At 49.1% G+C, this 15,769-nt stretch overlaps 6 protein-coding genes across 6 annotated transcripts; 3 read left to right on the top strand and 3 right to left on the bottom strand.

The window, feature by feature from the left end:
- Window positions 1–43: 43 nt before the first annotated feature.
- On the top strand, window positions 44–1,764 carry BDV38DRAFT_267443 (Gfo/Idh/MocA family oxidoreductase; the record flags this gene model as incomplete). Its single annotated transcript, XM_032056591.1, has 2 exons — window positions 44–59; window positions 698–1,764. 2 exons carry the CDS (start codon window positions 44–46, stop codon window positions 1,762–1,764), a joined length of 1,083 nt encoding a protein of 360 aa, XP_031918827.1.
- A 332-nt stretch (window positions 1,765–2,096) lies between these two features.
- Window positions 2,097–3,795, bottom strand: BDV38DRAFT_277584 (major facilitator superfamily domain-containing protein; the record flags this gene model as incomplete). Its single annotated transcript, XM_032058523.1, has 3 exons — window positions 2,097–2,892; window positions 2,952–3,461; window positions 3,524–3,795. The coding sequence occupies 3 exons, from the start codon at window positions 3,793–3,795 to the stop codon at window positions 2,097–2,099; spliced, it is 1,578 nt and encodes a 525-aa protein (XP_031918826.1).
- Window positions 3,796–6,036: 2,241 nt separating this feature from the next.
- BDV38DRAFT_93148 (MFS transporter) lies at window positions 6,037–7,808 on the bottom strand. The gene is made up of 2 exons (XM_032064144.1): window positions 7,498–7,808; window positions 6,037–7,423 (listed from the first exon to the last, which is right to left on the bottom strand). The coding sequence occupies exons 1-2, from the start codon at window positions 7,776–7,778 to the stop codon at window positions 6,226–6,228; spliced, it is 1,479 nt and encodes a 492-aa protein (XP_031918825.1). The 5' UTR covers window positions 7,779–7,808; the 3' UTR covers window positions 6,037–6,225.
- Window positions 7,809–8,863: 1,055 nt separating this feature from the next.
- On the top strand, window positions 8,864–9,811 carry BDV38DRAFT_234011 (uncharacterized protein). Its single transcript, XM_032053186.1, has 2 exons — window positions 8,864–9,336; window positions 9,403–9,811. Exons 1-2 carry the CDS (start codon window positions 8,958–8,960, stop codon window positions 9,519–9,521), a joined length of 498 nt encoding a protein of 165 aa, XP_031918824.1. The 5' UTR covers window positions 8,864–8,957; the 3' UTR covers window positions 9,522–9,811.
- A 3-nt stretch (window positions 9,812–9,814) lies between these two features.
- On the bottom strand, window positions 9,815–11,893 carry BDV38DRAFT_293263 (cytochrome P450; the record flags this gene model as incomplete). The annotated part of the gene is made up of 3 exons (XM_032062196.1): window positions 11,178–11,893; window positions 9,983–11,122; window positions 9,815–9,922 (listed from the first exon to the last, which is right to left on the bottom strand). Exons 1-3 carry the CDS (start codon window positions 11,487–11,489, stop codon window positions 9,815–9,817), a joined length of 1,560 nt encoding a protein of 519 aa, XP_031918823.1. The 5' UTR covers window positions 11,490–11,893.
- A 1,895-nt stretch (window positions 11,894–13,788) lies between these two features.
- Window positions 13,789–15,460, top strand: BDV38DRAFT_277580 (major facilitator superfamily domain-containing protein; the record flags this gene model as incomplete). The annotated part of the gene is made up of 3 exons (XM_032058522.1): window positions 13,789–13,874; window positions 13,939–14,066; window positions 14,163–15,460. 3 exons carry the CDS (start codon window positions 13,789–13,791, stop codon window positions 15,458–15,460), a joined length of 1,512 nt encoding a protein of 503 aa, XP_031918822.1.
- Window positions 15,461–15,769: the final 309 nt, after the last annotated feature.

Below are 15,769 nucleotides of genomic sequence, written 5' to 3'. Positions count from 1 at the left end.
ACACAACCCGTCGCTACGACAATTCCACAAACCTGCAGAGGCAATGGCAGGGTTCACTGGTCCAGCAAGAAGAAACGTAATAAGCCTATCTATTTCATAAACGTAAGGATCCTCGTATAAGAATGAGAATTTAACTTGTGAGCCGCGGTAATGATTTAGTTGGCCTGGTCGGAGCCACTGATGCCTCGCCCCTTGTGAGCAGAAACGGGGAGAGTTTCCCAAACCCAAACGTCGTAAGAGCAGCCACAAGCAGATTGTCAATGGTGAAGTCAGGGAAGGGATACGAGTAAGCCGGAGTAATTTTGGCCCCAGGGACAATTGCTCGTGATTTAGAGTTATTAATATTGTTGACCCTGCTTGGACGATGGAATTGAAAGGATCCGTGAGTCATAGAATGTACTATGATGGGCGAAGTCAGATTACGTTTATAGCGCCAATTATGCAGTATAAAAAAACCAATCAAAACATCATTTAGAACCCCACTGCCTCATCACACAGATTCCCCTCATACAAGGTGACATGAAAGAAGCATTTTAACGTTGCATCCATCGTAAATGCTGCGTTAGAACCTGTGTTGTCCCACCTTTCTATTTTGGCTAAAACATAACAACTCCCAACTGCAATGTGCTGCTTTAGCTCTGCTTTTAGCCTTTCCTCCTTCTATGATAAAGAGTACATGAAATGGAAACTTGTCCAGGTCAGCGTTTATCGGTTGTAGTGGTTGGTATGGGGCAGATGGGTCACAGCCATGCCCTGGCTTACCACCATAACCCAGGTTTTCAGATTGTGGGGCTCTATAACCGCAGTCCGGTCAGAAACCTCCCGGATGCACTCAAGGAGTATCCCTTTCTATCTAGTTTCGAGGAGGCCCTCATACTCAAGCCCAATGTTATGTCGATCAACACGCATACGGCAACTCATGCCGATTATGCCGTGGCAGCAATGGAGTCCGGAGCCCATGTTTTTGTGGAGAAGCCTTTAGCGACAACAGTCGAAGATGCGGAACGTGTGGTGAGGACAGCACAGCGAACGAATCGCAAACTAGTCATCGGTTATATCCTCCGGCATCATCCCAGCTGGATCGAATTCATCCACCGCGCTCGACAGCTTGGCCCACCATTTGTCATGCGGATGAACCTGAATCAGCGCTCTAGTGGCGATGCGTGGGCCATTCATAAGCGTCTCCTCCAGGATGTGAAAAATCCGATCGTGGACTGCGGCGTGCATTATGTGGATGTTATGTTGCAGATTGCGGGCAGCAAGCCGGTCCAAGTGCGTGGCATGGGCCTTCGTCTCTGCGAGGATATTCTGTCAGATGGACAGGTCAACTATGGCCATCTTCAGGTGCTGTTCGCCAATGGATCGGTTGGGTGGTATGAAGCCGGTTGGGGTCCAATGATGTCGGAGACAGCGTATTTCGTGAAAGATGTGATGGGCCCACGTGGCTCTGTATCAATTGTGATGGACGAGAAGTATAAGAGCAGCGATGGTACTGGGGTCTCAGCCGATCTGAACAGCCACACGAAGACGTCAAATCTACGCCTGAGTACTGTTGTCGACGGCTGCCCTCGAGATCAGGTTCTATCGATGGAGGGTGAGCCAGACCATTACGAACTATGTGCACGGGAGCAGCAGTTTCTGTTGGATAACATTCGTGAGGATCGAGATCTCACACAACATATGAACGATGCCATTCAATCGTTATCCATTGTGCTTGCAGCAGATCGCTCGATGCGTGAAAACCGCGCAATTGACATCGTCTAGTTAAAATAGTCTTGACATTCTTAAAAATTGCTGCACTAGATAGATTGACAAAATTGGATCTCTATAATTCGCCGACCCCCAACAAGCTTACAGAATAGTATGCCCAGCAGGTAGCCCTAGTCAAATATGTGTAGGTTATACCCTGGTCTTGAACATAGTCCTTCTAGGACAAACCGACATTGCTGAATCTATTAGTCTAATCTAGTGCGGTGTATATCTCCCCAATCTGTTTTCCCTAGGCCTTAATATATTAAGCTTGAAAATAAGCCTCCTCATCTTTCAGGGTGTAACCCTTTGGCATATAAACTTTTATTAATTCATAATCATGAGCATCAGACCTTTTCGTCGTCTCCCCCCTTTTTCCCATCCCCACCATGTCCCTGTGCACCAATTCTTAGAAACGCACACAGTGGAATACCGATGGCCGCTATACCTGCGCAGTACAGGAAGGTCGCACTATACGGCTCGATCGGATCATTTTTGAAATACCCGCTTGTCGCCGTCCCTCTCGCCTGAACCGCATCGAAGATGGCGGTACTGATCCCCATACCGATGGCCACACATAGCTTTGTCACCGTCTGGAAAATGCCACCGGCGATACTCTGCTGTTCTGGCGGTAGAGAACTCATGACATACATGTTTGCCACGCAGAACTCGAAGTCGGCGCCCACCACCGCGAGAAGCAAGCCCGGGAAGATGAAGGCCCAGTAACTACTATCCGAGTGTTGGAGGCCCATGAGGAGGAAGGATCCGACATACGCAGTGGCACCAAGGAGCATTAGGAGGGTATTGGACACGCGGTGCATGATAAGTCCTGCGATGATGTTGACGATGATGCCCATAATCGCCATGGGAAGCATGTGCACGGCAACCGGGAGCGCGGAGTAATTTTTGATCTCTTGCATGAAAAGGGAGATCCAGAATGTCATAATCGGGAAGGCGAGAAAGCCGAGCAGAAGAACAGCGATAACCAGCGAGAAGTCACGATCGCGCCAGATGGACATGGGGATGAGGGGGTAGGAATACCAGCACTCCCAGAAGACGAATGCAACAATGAGGAGGACACCCAGGATGAGGCAGACGAGGACGTATGGGGTCTTCCACCCTTGGGGAGCGTCCGAGCCAAGACTGTTGGGGGGGGGGAGGGCGTTAGCAAGAGCATTATTCGGCTTGGGTAGATGGCTAACCTCAGCGCGGCAGAGAACAAGCCGATACCAGCGATGGTCAAGATGGTACCGACGACGTCGAACCTCTTGACGGCCGCGATAGACATTTTCTCCGTGGGTGTATTGTCTGCTGGGATGGTGAACAGCGCAATTGCCACAATGACGACGTAAATAATGGCCAGTAAGAAAAAGCTGGCTCTCCAATTAAACAGCTGCGTAGCAATCCCGGAAAAGATACTACCGAAGACAAAGCCCAAGGGGTTTCCGGCGCTGAAACAGGCAAAGACCCTGTTCTTTCTTTTCGATGGTTTCTCATAGATGTTGGCGAGCATACCCTGCGCAGGCGGGACGGAGGCAGCCGACATCAGGCCCATGACACCGTTGAGAATGTCGACTTGCATGGGCGTTTTGGAAAATCCGGCAGCCAGCGCGAAGACGGCAAAAAAAGCCATGCCACCGACGAAAAGTGCTCTCCGGCCGAATAGATCTGCCAAACGACCGAAAAACAGAAGAAAGGATCCGGAAGCCAGACTGGTGGTCGACCATTAGCAACAGGACAGTCATGGACAGGAAGTAAACAATAGACGACGCACGAGGAGGAACTGGTCAGCCAAGTCAGCTCCGCGGTAGTCATGTTCAAGTCCTTCTGAACTTGAGACGTGAGCACCGTGATGGTCCCGGTGAGGAGGGATGACATGGCAATCGCCATGGTCGCAACAGCGACAAAGAGGATCTCTTGAATCGTGGATGAAAAGGCTTCCGGTCGGCCTTCATTGTCGCGGGGCGCTTGAACCGTCGTGGATGCGACCTTGCCATCCATTCTCCCATCACGTTCGCCAGCCTCCACCGGCCCTTTCATGTCCATTTTGCGCAGCGAGTAAAGAATTGCGCTGGGGAATTCTTGAGATGGCGATGGACGGTGAGGTCGTGCGAGGGTTTTGGCGCCGCGGAACTGATTACGAATAGCGCGGGAGATTTTCCGCTACGGGAGTTTTTTGCGCTGCCGGGGTTTGGCCGGTGGGTTACTACTATATCACCCACCCAAAAGGGGAGATATATCCCATGGCGACGTTGAGATCAGGTAGTGAGTAGTTCATGGACACGTCCAGCTCTAAGCGGGGGACCCCCTTGCTTGGTAAATCTGCAGGACGTGTTGGCTCAGTGAAGGGTAGTAATATAGAAACTGTGCAAAGGTTTCCAGTCGTACCACAGACCATATACTATTGGTGTCGAATAACGTCTCGAGGATGAGCATGGCTCGTAGCATTCAAGATTATCCTGTTCTAACTCCTCGGAAGATCCCATGGGTCCAAGCTGGGTAGATAGATCGGCATCCCATTCTAAGAATATACGGATCATACAGATTCCGTAAGTGCACCAGCCAGCAGTACACCGCCTGTGAGGAAACAAAAATCTAGCTGCAGTCCGTCCAGAGGTGGGGGGGAATTTGAGGATTAAGGATGTGTGGATCTGAACTAGTTTAGTTTAGATTAGCATAATATTCGCAATCACTTTTTGTCCCAACTGGAGTGCGCGGGAGGCCACATGGTTGGTCGACAACCAAAGCCAAATCACACTAGGGCTGAGCCTGTCTCGTGAGCTAAATTAGCTCTGGTTCTAACAGTTGAATGTCCAATATAATTTGTAGCAGTAATAAACCGTCTTGGATGTGACCTAACAATAAGTAAATAATAATAAAGTTCATGTCCCGCTTTGAAAAATACGTAAGCGAAACATGGCTGTCTCAAAGAATGCCTCATGCATATTCTCGATCTCGCGACGAGCTAGTACTAAAGTACAAGTAGTTATTAAAGGATTTTTGTGTCCTAATCTACTCTATATCACTATACAATGGCCCAATTTTCTGTTAAGATCTTCAAGGCTATAACTACTTTCGGGATAATTTTGAGAGGGAGGGAGAGATATATATTCTGCATCAAGATGGGACCATAGTAGTATCAAAAAGCATAAAACGATGTATGTTCTGTAATCTGCGGATTAGCATTTTCAAACTGCCACCAAACTTTAGATAACTTGGTAGAGGTTATGATTAGATTGTATTTTCCCGAGCTATCGATAAGTAAATCTCAATCGCACTCTTGTCAAAAATTCGTCTCTTCCTGCAGAGAAAGGGCGCGGTCCTCGAAGGCTCAGGTTACCAACGCTTCTATCCTATAATGCAAGCTAGGATTTGATTGCCATTCTTTCGCCTTCAATAAGGCCACCCAGTTTTACTGGGCTCTTAGAACTTCAATCTCTCCTTACGTTGAAGAAAGTTGTGATGTGAGGTTACCTTTATCACCTATACGTACAACTTCTGTTGAAGGGCGGGGGGAAAGAAAAAAAGATCGTCAGCGACAGGATTCGACTGTGAAGACGAATGTATACGTGGAAAGGGATAGGAATACACTGGCCACGCCCTAGTACTGCTCACACTTCAGCCGGCAGAACTCGTCCGGGGCATTTAACAATCACAATATGCTTGGAAATACAGATCTTTGTCTTCGGAGTCTCTCGGTCTTATTGAGTATGATTCCTGTTCCGACGTCCCACAAGGAGAGTATGAACAATTGCCTTGATAGTGATGGTTTTTGCACTCAGGACTAGAGGTGAGTGTCGTCTAGTATGCCCATGCCGCAATAAATGCTAGGGAAAGAGAAGATGTTACCATACGTGGATGAGAGAATATTCATGAGACCTCGCAGTTGCTCCCATTTTTGGCAAGGTAGGCTTCTGAGTATTCCTCTTCGGCATTTGTTGTCAGAGAAAGCACATGCCTTATCTGTCGGTAGCGGACGCCCGTCCCACTGAAACTGACAGGCACACGGTTAGAAACAAATACACCGGACTGAGTCGGCGGAATAAGATGTGAGAAAATGGAAATGTAACTCTCCGTGAAGGAAACATCCGGGAACATTTATCAGCTCAAATCCGACGCCTTTGAGTGTCGAATACGTATATTCTTATGTAGTATATATGGATTGGCTATTAAATTCTGTAGTAGGGACCTCTACATAACTCGGCCAAATAAGGCCGACAGGCGAAGCTTACATCTTGCCTTGAAGTGGTTTCTCTCCCGGGTCGTCGCTTGAAGAAAGCAGAAGATCGCTCCCGGTGAGTGGTAATGTTGGCTCGAAGTGCAAGCAGCATCGTGCACAATACTGGCCCACATGTGCTTAGCACAGCCTTTATTAGAGAATTAAAGCTGTCTTAACCGCTATCGGTTCAGAACGTGGGCTTTCAGGTACCTTCCTGGCCATGTCTGGTGCGTTAAGATTGTTCGGCTCCTGGATCATTATCCTTTAAATGGCGCGAACCTGGACATCTTTCTCAACCGCACACCATAGATCCGGAACAGAAAAGGGACTGGAATTAGAGCCGCCGCAATACCACCGAGGATCGACATCGCTGGCCCTACACCAAGATTGCGAAACATCTGCTGGGCAAAAAGCGGGAACGCGGCTGCAAGCACACTTCGCAAAAAGGTGTTAGACGCAGTGGCCGAGGCAGCGTATGGCCCGTATGTATCGACCAGAAAATTGATACATTGACCAAAGATGATACAGAATCCGCACCCGAACATCACAGCTGCCACGACGGGTAACCCCCAGGAATAGGATGGTTCCGCCGTCCAGCCAAACCAGAAGAGGCCCCCTGCGAACAGAAACCCTCCAACTGCCATGGGCATCAGGCGTGCCTCGGGGACCGGTTTCCCGCCACCCTCTTCCCATTTTCGGATGTAGTATGGCTGCCCGACAAGTATGATAAACGCGGCTGATAGGAGGACGCCAACAAACAAGCCGATAAAGGGTAATGTGGCAATCACCGGCTTCCACTGGCGGATATCGCCAAAGACAATGGGGAACACCTCGAGGGTGAGATAGAGCAGAGCATAGGTGAACGAGGCGTATAGCGCAATCACCGTAACCATTGGCTCCGTCACAAGCATGACAAGCGGGCGGGAGAAATGCTTGGTGACAATACTATACGCATCAATTTTCATATGCTCGTGTGGGTGATATAGGTCCGGGTTGCCGGTCTCCTTGCGCAGGCGCTTGGCTTTTTTATGTAGAAGCACGGGACCATACACCTCCGGTAAGCAGAAGAAGGTGACGGTGAAGACGAAAAAGACAATGATAGCTTCAATATACTCTGTCCAGCGCCAGCCCAGGCGTGGATTGTTGATCAGGGCAGCACCAATGATCGGTCCCATTGTTGGCCCGCCCACGACGCAGATGGCGTAGGATGTGCTGGCAACGGCGCGCGCCTTCATATGGAAGAAGTCTCCCAGGGCTGCCGATACATTGCTGACAGGAGCGGAACCGAACACCCCGGCGAAATATCGAGTGACGAGAACGGCGGCGGTACTCTTGCTTGTTGCGGTACCGATACTGAAAATGCCTAGCATGAAAACTGCCGGGAGCATCGACCAGCGGCGTCCCCAGATTTCCGAGATAGGAGCCCAGCATAGTGGCCCAAAAGCGAAGCCAAGACTGTATTTTCTTATCAGTGATTTGACCGATAGGGAATGCCTGCGGGGTCCGGTAGGCAGATAGAGGCGCCTTACATGTAAAGAGACACTGGGAGAATGCTGACTTCAGCACTGATGCCTAGGTATACTTCCAGCTTAGTCTGCGCCGGGGAGATGATACTAGAGCCTAAACTGGCGCTTAGGGCCAGCATGCCGAGCTGGAAAGTAATCCAACATTTATATATCGTCGAGAAGTTATGCGGATTCTCTGGATCATTTTCCTCCCATCCGACCAAGTTGGGGTCTGGACCGAGGTGATTTGTAGGCTTTTCTTCATCTGCACGCCGTGCGTGATCAGTCTCAGGCAAAGGTGTCATCCCTATCTCATTTTGCAGCTTGGGACTTTCGTGCAATTTCTTCAACGTCGTGGCTCGAGGGTCATGGCTGCTTTTATTGGCCGCTACCGGCAAATCGGCATTGCACTGCGTCAACGGGCCATCTAAACCGTGCCGGAGCTAATCTCCAATGTTGGAGGGAACGACACTAGTCGTGAGAAAAGTGGAGCGAGCAGCGGGACTTTTAGTGAGCTTCTCTTTGCCTGCCCTCGGATTTAGTCAGGGCTCGGACATTCGCTCTTGCCGAGATGCTTTGATTTTTACCCCACAAGTTGCAACTCTCTCTGTACGCCGGTTGGTCTCCCTGGTGCCACAAATTTATACTAGATCTATACTAGAAAATAGATTTAGATCCTCTGGAATCATGGACTGGCCCCGTACTTTTTTCGCCCGGCGGGTACCGAGTATAAGCATGGCGAGCTCCTGCAGGGGCAGCATGCCATACTGGCCGCATTTCTTGGTCACGTATTTTTCACAGCCACAGATGTTAATCATTTGTATGATCACGATCGAGAATACTTTGTAGAGATCTGTATCGGGAAGTGTAATAAAAAATCTATTGAATCCTGTTTACGGTCTGAAACGGTGCATGTGGATTCTTCCCTCCTGACCGCTGAGACGCAAGGGTTAGAAGCCCTGTAAGGATATACATCGCTCGTGAGAAAGTTCCCATACATTCATAGATAGCATCATCTCAGAATCAGCGGAATTCAAAGCCGCATATGGAGTAGTTTAGGTAGAGACCACCAATTAGGCCCGTCCCGCATGCCATGATATTAGATTGGGAGGCTATGAGGACCCTACACCCAGCCGCACCTTTGGGTGGTCAAAAGCCGATTGAATCAATATTTTCGCTTCTTAGAGAACTATAGACTTAGAGAACTATGGAGGAAATTCAAGAACGGCGTATAATTAGCCATCCATTCCATGGTCCATGGGGAACTGGGGAGAGTTCATGATGTAATAGAAGCTGTGGGTCTGATCATCTTCGCCACTTTGCACTGCTTGCAGCGTACTCCGTATTGTAGCCGGTATTGGAGCCAAGGGTTTGCATCAACTCCACACGGTGATAATCACGCCCTTCCCAGCAAATAAATAGCGGCCTCAATACCCCCCGCCGTTCATACCACAACAATTAGCAACTCTCCATTAGTCTCCGTAATGAAGTTCTTCACCAGTGTCGTCCTCTTGTCTGCTACGGTCACCGCTAGTCCAGTCCCAAGGATATTCAACCTGATCAGCTCAAATGCCTCGGATGAAAGCCACAACGGTCTCTACCTGTCAACGCAACATGTTGACCCACTGAACAGCAAGGCTGTCTTTCGCGATGCCGCCGACGCTGCCGAATTCTACTTTCTCGATGGGACCGTGCGTTACAATGCGCCAAATGGAGCTCCTTACGCGATGGCTCTCGTCTCGGGCGACGAGGTCCAGAGTGAGGTGGAGATTGGTGTGAGCCCTTCATCTGGTAGCACTGGCTTCAGTTTGGCCAGTGATGATATTCTGGCTACTGATAATGAAAATTGGGGTGGATGGCTAGGTAAGTTCCTTGCGTCTTAGAAAGAGTTGTAGGGATTGAGAGACGAACTGTCTTCTGTTTGTCTAGTTTGCGATGGCGCCAGCGACCTCCCTGGTCTATATTATCACAACAAAAGCAATGGAGGTGACGTCCCGGGTGGCTGTGATCCTATTGAGCTTGATGCTGTCTACAAGGATTCCTCGTAGAGGGGGTCATGACAGCTAATACTTCTCCGAGGGTTTGACAAATCGAAATGTCTATCCACGGGTTCCGATTGACATCGACCTATTCGGCCGCGAATACAGCATTCGGCCTTGCACCGATTAACGACGATATAGTATATTTAATCGAAACATTACGCTATAATGTGTACCGCTTCCATGAGCCATTACGCCTGTGGTGAAGGAGAGGGACGCCAAACTGTGAATATACAGCTTCATTCAAAAGAAAAGAGAAATTAATGCTTTATGATTGATGTATTTTTGCTAGGATAAAGTGACTACTGTACCTCAATCTTCCTCGGGGTAAATACAGTGTTGAAATTATACTGCCGCACAAACCAGGCATTCCACAGTTTCCATTCCTGCTCGGGGTAGGCTAATCGCACCTGTGCATTCAGATATTAGCATAGTTCCTTTCCACTGTCAATTGTAGTCGGAATACCTACATCGAATCTTCTTAGAAAGCTTGGAATCAGTTTATAAATTTCCATCAAGGAAATGTTTTTTCCAATGCATGTTCTGGAACCAGCACCAAACTGGAGCATCATTCCGTTCATGGTTTTTAGCTTCTCCTCTGAAGCATTTAGCCATCTATCTGGGTTGTACATATCGACATCGGACCCGAAAATGTCCTCACGGCGATGGATCACCCATGGACTACAGCCAACGATTGTACCTCCCGGGATAAACTGGCCGGCGATGTCCGCACCAGAGGGAGGAGTAACACGCTCCAGGGGTAGACCAGCAGCGGGAAAGATACGAAACGCCTCTTTTATGCAAGCATCGAGGAATGGAAGCTTCTGAGATTCGGTCCACGAGATAAGCCCGCTTGGACGGTTCTCGATTGTACCGTTCCGGATCGCCTCGTCCAGCTCCTCCCGCACCCGTCGCATGTACTCGGGCGTCTTCAGGAGATAATAGAATACGGCTGCAAGACTAATGGCCGTCGTTTCGGACCCGGCAAAAGCCATGGAGACGGCCATGGTGAGGACGCGTTTCTCTGTCATGAAGTTGGGGCGCAACTCGCCTGCTTTCATGAATTTGGTAAGAAGATCGCTGCGTGAACTTGGGTCGATCGCAGCCTTTGACGACATGCGCTCCATCATCCGTTGCCGTGCAAAGATGGCGACTGGATGGGAATTGTCCAACAACCCCCACTTTTGCATTGCGTCGAAGATTGGGTTCTTCCAGAAGACTTTATCCAACCATGGCATCTGGCCGACAGGCCCGGCATAGTTGAAAATGCGAGCGAGGGACTTTACAATACCATCAATGTCCTCATTTTTCTCAATAAAGCCATGGCGCTTGCTGTAGGTAATGCTGCCGATAACATCGAATGCGAAAAATTGTAACCAGCGTGCAAAGTCACAGACCTTACTACCACTAGCGAAGAGGCGATCGGTCTGATCGAGGAAGAGTAATGTGGTCTCGTCTACCATGGGTTCGTACTGTACCAGCGAGCTCATCGAGAACGCATGGTTAACCGAGCGCCGGAGCTCTGCGTGGAACTTGTCATCCAGAGTCGAGAACAAGGACGGTAAGGGCTCGCCTTTGGAGACAGTCATCTGAACGGGATAGAACTCGGACTGCAGTATCGTCAGACCTTCCGTGTTAACGTCTTAACTACCCGGTGACACCCACCTTGGTGAATCCCTTGTTCAACCCATAAATGACCTTGGTTGCAGCCGGGCTGCTGAAAGACAGTGTGTTAGGCCCGATGCGTACAACGTCACCATGCTTGCGGTGTAGCGCGATGTGCGTCTCATGAGGCTGCCGGCCCCATACATCAAGGAACCGCCAGAGGTCGGTAAACTTGGCCAGAAAGGGGCCGGGGTAGCGACTTAGACCGTTGTGAAAGTACAAGTGGCCGAGATAAATCAGCGAAATGAAGGGGAGAATATACAGCGCATGCTCCGGCGACGCGCGCGAGAAGATCTCGGCAAGAAGTGTCATGATGGCGATCTATCTGGCTGCCTTACGAGAGATTGATATGATGGGAAGGGCACCCAATATTTATCTGATCCAATCCCGTATCATTCCTCATCTCAAGGAGAGCAGGGTTACATGTCATGCCAAACTGTAACCAGCAGGGCCGGCAGTTGTGAAGGGTCGATAACATCCGATACACTTGGTGTCAACGCTGCCCCGCAAGGGCTCAGTGGATGAATGAGCGCCGCAGCTACGGAAGTATTGTTAGATAATAAATATCAAGGGACAAGCAGAATGGAGAACCCCGCACAGCACAACCCACAAAGGCCCACTGTTGGGATCCGGATGCTCTCCCGCTGACGTTGTCAAAAGCATTAGTCCATGGAAATGCCATGACAGTAGTCTTTAACTTACTCCAGAGATCTGGAGAAGAAACCAAAAATTGAAATTAAAATTAAAATAAGTAAGCAAGAATGAAGTAGCTGTCGGCATATAGGCAGACGCAAATTTACCGAGTTCATAACATAATATAGCGGACAAGTGGGAACCATGCATTAGCAATCAGTGCTTCCGGCGCTTAATTGGATGAAAGCCCTTCGTATTCCACTCTGATTGGCAGGGATCGGCTATAAAGCACCCTATATCTCGTCATATTATCAAGAAACGTGTCTTCCTAACTCATGCGTCATCTGCTACTTCGCGCATATCGATCCAAGAGCTAACAGTGTCGTGTGCTTCCTCAACCGTGATATGGAAAGTACACCCATCATATTGGGTCACGGCAAATGTCAGTACCCTCAACTGCCGACTTCAAATATTGTTACAGACAAAACTTAGGCGTCAATCGTCCAACGTAATATATTCGAAGGCACTGCTAGGGTGACTAATAGCTGAGGTTTCAAATTCCCGCATATTCACCAAAAGAACCTCCGTCTGATTGAACACATAAGTGATATGTTAATTTACCATACATCCTTTGAAGATACCGCCAAGTGGCTGTCCTTGAACGGCTAGATGTATCTTATATTAGTCTGCCTATTCCAACGTGCTGCAGATGGTTACGACAAGACCATGCTAAGTTGCAGGCTCTTGATTCCCTAAGCTGGCCGTCCTGGTTGTCCTTTAATGCACACTGCATCGTTCCTGCCCCGGACAAACCTCGTGGCTCATTCTCCAAGGGGCAGTCCTACCGGCCCTTGTGTTGACATGGGTTGCGTAGGGATGCAAAAGATCTACGGAGACCTACTTCAAGACTTCTTCTACCACATGCGAGCTCGGGTAGCTTCTGGTTGGCTTCTAAATAATCTTCGACCAAAGAGACTCTCACTTCTGAGACACATTTTGTTTTCATATATCGCGGTTTCAGTTGCCTCTTGACTTGTATCTGTTCTTTTATACTCTATGCCGCCGGTACACTGTTGTAGACTACGAGACCTCTGTGGCTTGCACAAGATGAATTGGTAACCTGTGAGTGGTCCATAACTTAGCGAATGACACTGGCGAATGAGACTAAGATGGGAAGAAATGTTCACATACTCATGCGGTGGAAGCCTTGACGGTACTTTCCCGCCGACGACCGGCGGCATCTGGTTATTTCTGACTGCAAGCTCTCGCAATACAGTCAGCGATCTAGATCTGTGCATATCGCTAGAAAGTCATAATATCATGTGCTCAATTTAGCTCTACAACACCCTGTCCTCGTGCGGCCGTCAGTAAGTATGTGCTAATTTAGCCAAGACAACCTAGTCCGCCCCATAGCAAGAGTCATATCCAGGCCTTAACGAAGGGGATTAAGGAAAGAAAACCAAGAAGCCAAGAAATCCCCACACCCGGGGTTAGACTACTTGAATCATGGGGAAATCTCCATCCTTACATTGGTGGGCACTCCGTCCCCATATCACTACCCCGGCATTTATAACGCGTCTCTGTTGCCGAACCCTATTCTTTTCATACGAAACAACCACAATGCCAAGCTCTTCCGCTCTCCCGCCACTCAATGCTAGGGATTCTAGATCGTTTCACTGGTTAATTCGCGAGCTATGCCTAATTCTTTCCAGTTGTTGTAGTTAGTTACTGGAAGGCTGCCTCTGGGGTTATCGCCTTCCCCGCATGAACTAATCTAGAGCTAGAGTTGATGGCATGAGTTCGACTACGCCTCTATGACTACATAAAGCGGAGACTTGCTGCGCATGATGATTGAGTCTCCATAGCGCGCTGTATCCATCAGCTCAAATTGTTAGTCTCCCCGTTTTCTTTTCTTATCAGTCATATTATTGGCGTTCTTTTGTTGCTCACCAATTTCTAGATCCAATAATTTCTCGCTATGTCTGAGGAAAAGGTTGGCTCCCAGCATGTCGAGGATGACAGTACCGGCGTTACGGAAGTCTATGATTCTAATGCAACTGATCGGTATGATCAGTGTCCCTTATATCTTAGACTACACCTTGGCTAACTCAAGGTCTTGTATGTTCAGATCCGTCCAACCCACAGTGGGGTTAGACCCTGCTGCTGAGTCCCGGCTGCGATTGAAGATTGATCTCTACATCGTCCCCGTCGCATCCCTTATGTACCTCTTCTGTTTTATTGATCGAGCAAACATTGGTAAAGACACCCTATATTAGTCGTCATGTTTGATGCAGACCTAATTCGTTTTCTTCCGAGCATGGATGGGTGATGCTAACGATTTGCATGTTACAGGGAATGCGAAATTGGCCGGGCTTGAAGATGACCTAGGGCTAACAGGCTATGACTATAATACCTTGCTCTCTGTGTTCTATATTTCCTATATTATCTTCGAGATCCCTTGCAATATCGCCTGCAAATGGCTTGGTCCGGGTTGGGTCATTCCTGCCCTGACCTTGGGGTTTGGAATATGCTCATTGTGCACGGCATTTGTCCACGACCTATCAAGTGCCGCGGGAGTGCGCTTCCTCCTAGGTGCCTTTGAGGCAGGATTACTCCCGGGCATCTCATACTATTTGTCGCGATGGTATCGGAGAAGGGAACTTGCCTTTCGGATCTCCATGTATATGGTGATGGCCCCTCTAGCTGGTGCCTTCGGTGGCCTACTTGCTTCTGGCATCCTGAAACTTCCTTCGTTCGGTAGCTTGAAAGATTGGCGTATGATCTTTGCTATTGAAGGCATTATAACTATCGGAGTGGCTTTGTTTGCATTCCTAACCCTCACAGATCAACCTGAAACAGCCCGCTGGCTAACGCAGGAGGAGAAAGACTTAGCCATCGCGCGGATCCGCTCCGAGTCCGAGTATGCGGGCGTCACCGAGGTCCTGGACAAGCTGGACACGAAGAAGACCATGCGTGGGATCTTCAACCCCGTCACATTAGCGACATCTTGGATCATGCTTCTTGTGAATGTAACAGTGCAGGGCTTGGCTTTCTTTGCGCCGACCATTGTGAAGACCATCTACCCAAACCACAGCATTATCTCCCAGCAGCTCTACACCGTGCCGCCCTACATTATCGGCGCTTTCTCCACACTCTTAATTCCCTACCTGAGCTCGCGTTTCAATCGCCGACTCCTCTTCTTTGTTGTGACCCCTCCCCTCATGATGGCCGGGTATATCATGTTTCTGGCAAGCACCGACCCACACGTTCGTTACGGTGCCACGTTCTTGATTGCTTTCGGATCGTTCCCCGTGGGTGTCCTTTGCAATGCCCATTCAGCAGCCAACGTCATCTCGGACACGGCGCGTGCGTCAGCAATCGGGACTGTGGTGATGCTGGGTAATATCGGCGGTTTGATCGCCACTTGGTCCTTCCTGCCATTCGACGCTCCCAATTATTATATCGGCAATGGCCTCAACCTAGCCACGGGGGCAACGACGCTCCTAACGTCAGGCTGTCTGTGGCTCTGGTCAGGTTGGGACAATAAGAGACGAGACAAACAAGATGTTGGCCGGGTTCTGGATGGGATGACTCACCGGCAGATAGAGGATCTGGAATGGCGGCATCCCAGGTTCCGCTGGAGATCATAGAAGAAAAGCAGATTGTTCACGGCGGGTTTATGATCAAGGTACCTGCACCGCTCAAGATGCTAGTGAACATTATTTCGGACTACTCTTAGTGTTCTATTAGACTCTCATAAGCTACCTTGGATAGCTCTATTCCCTCCCATTCGCATTAATATAGTGTAGAATAAGACGTCTCACGTTATAACGGAGTACCCAGGATGGCCATTGACCTTGATTCAACACACGGCATCGGGCGATAGATGGCGGACACCCAAATATCACCCACTCTATGTATAGACTCTACCAGTTATACACTACCGATAAGAGCAACCA

Source organism: Aspergillus pseudotamarii (assembly GCF_009193445.1).
Source record: "Aspergillus pseudotamarii strain CBS 117625 unplaced genomic scaffold BDV38scaffold_3, whole genome shotgun sequence".
NCBI classification, from domain to species: Eukaryota; Fungi; Ascomycota; class Eurotiomycetes; order Eurotiales; family Aspergillaceae; genus Aspergillus; species Aspergillus pseudotamarii.
This window is presented reverse-complemented; position numbering and strand designations above follow the sequence as displayed.

Bases quoted from the DNA above. Each gene is read 5' to 3' on its own strand.
- BDV38DRAFT_93148 (XM_032064144.1), bottom strand. From the start codon at position 7,778: ATGACACCTTTGCCTGAGACTGATCACGCACGGCGTGCAGATGAAGAA. The intron at 7,424-7,497 runs GTAAGGCGCCTC...AAGAAAATACAG, and splicing joins CTCCCAGTGTCTCTTTACAT to TCTTGGCTTCGCTTTTGGGC.
- BDV38DRAFT_234011 (XM_032053186.1), top strand. From the start codon at position 8,958: ATGAAGTTCTTCACCAGTGTCGTCCTCTTGTCTGCTACGGTCACCGCT. The intron at 9,337-9,402 runs GTAAGTTCCTTG...CTGTTTGTCTAG, and splicing joins AAATTGGGGTGGATGGCTAG to TTTGCGATGGCGCCAGCGAC.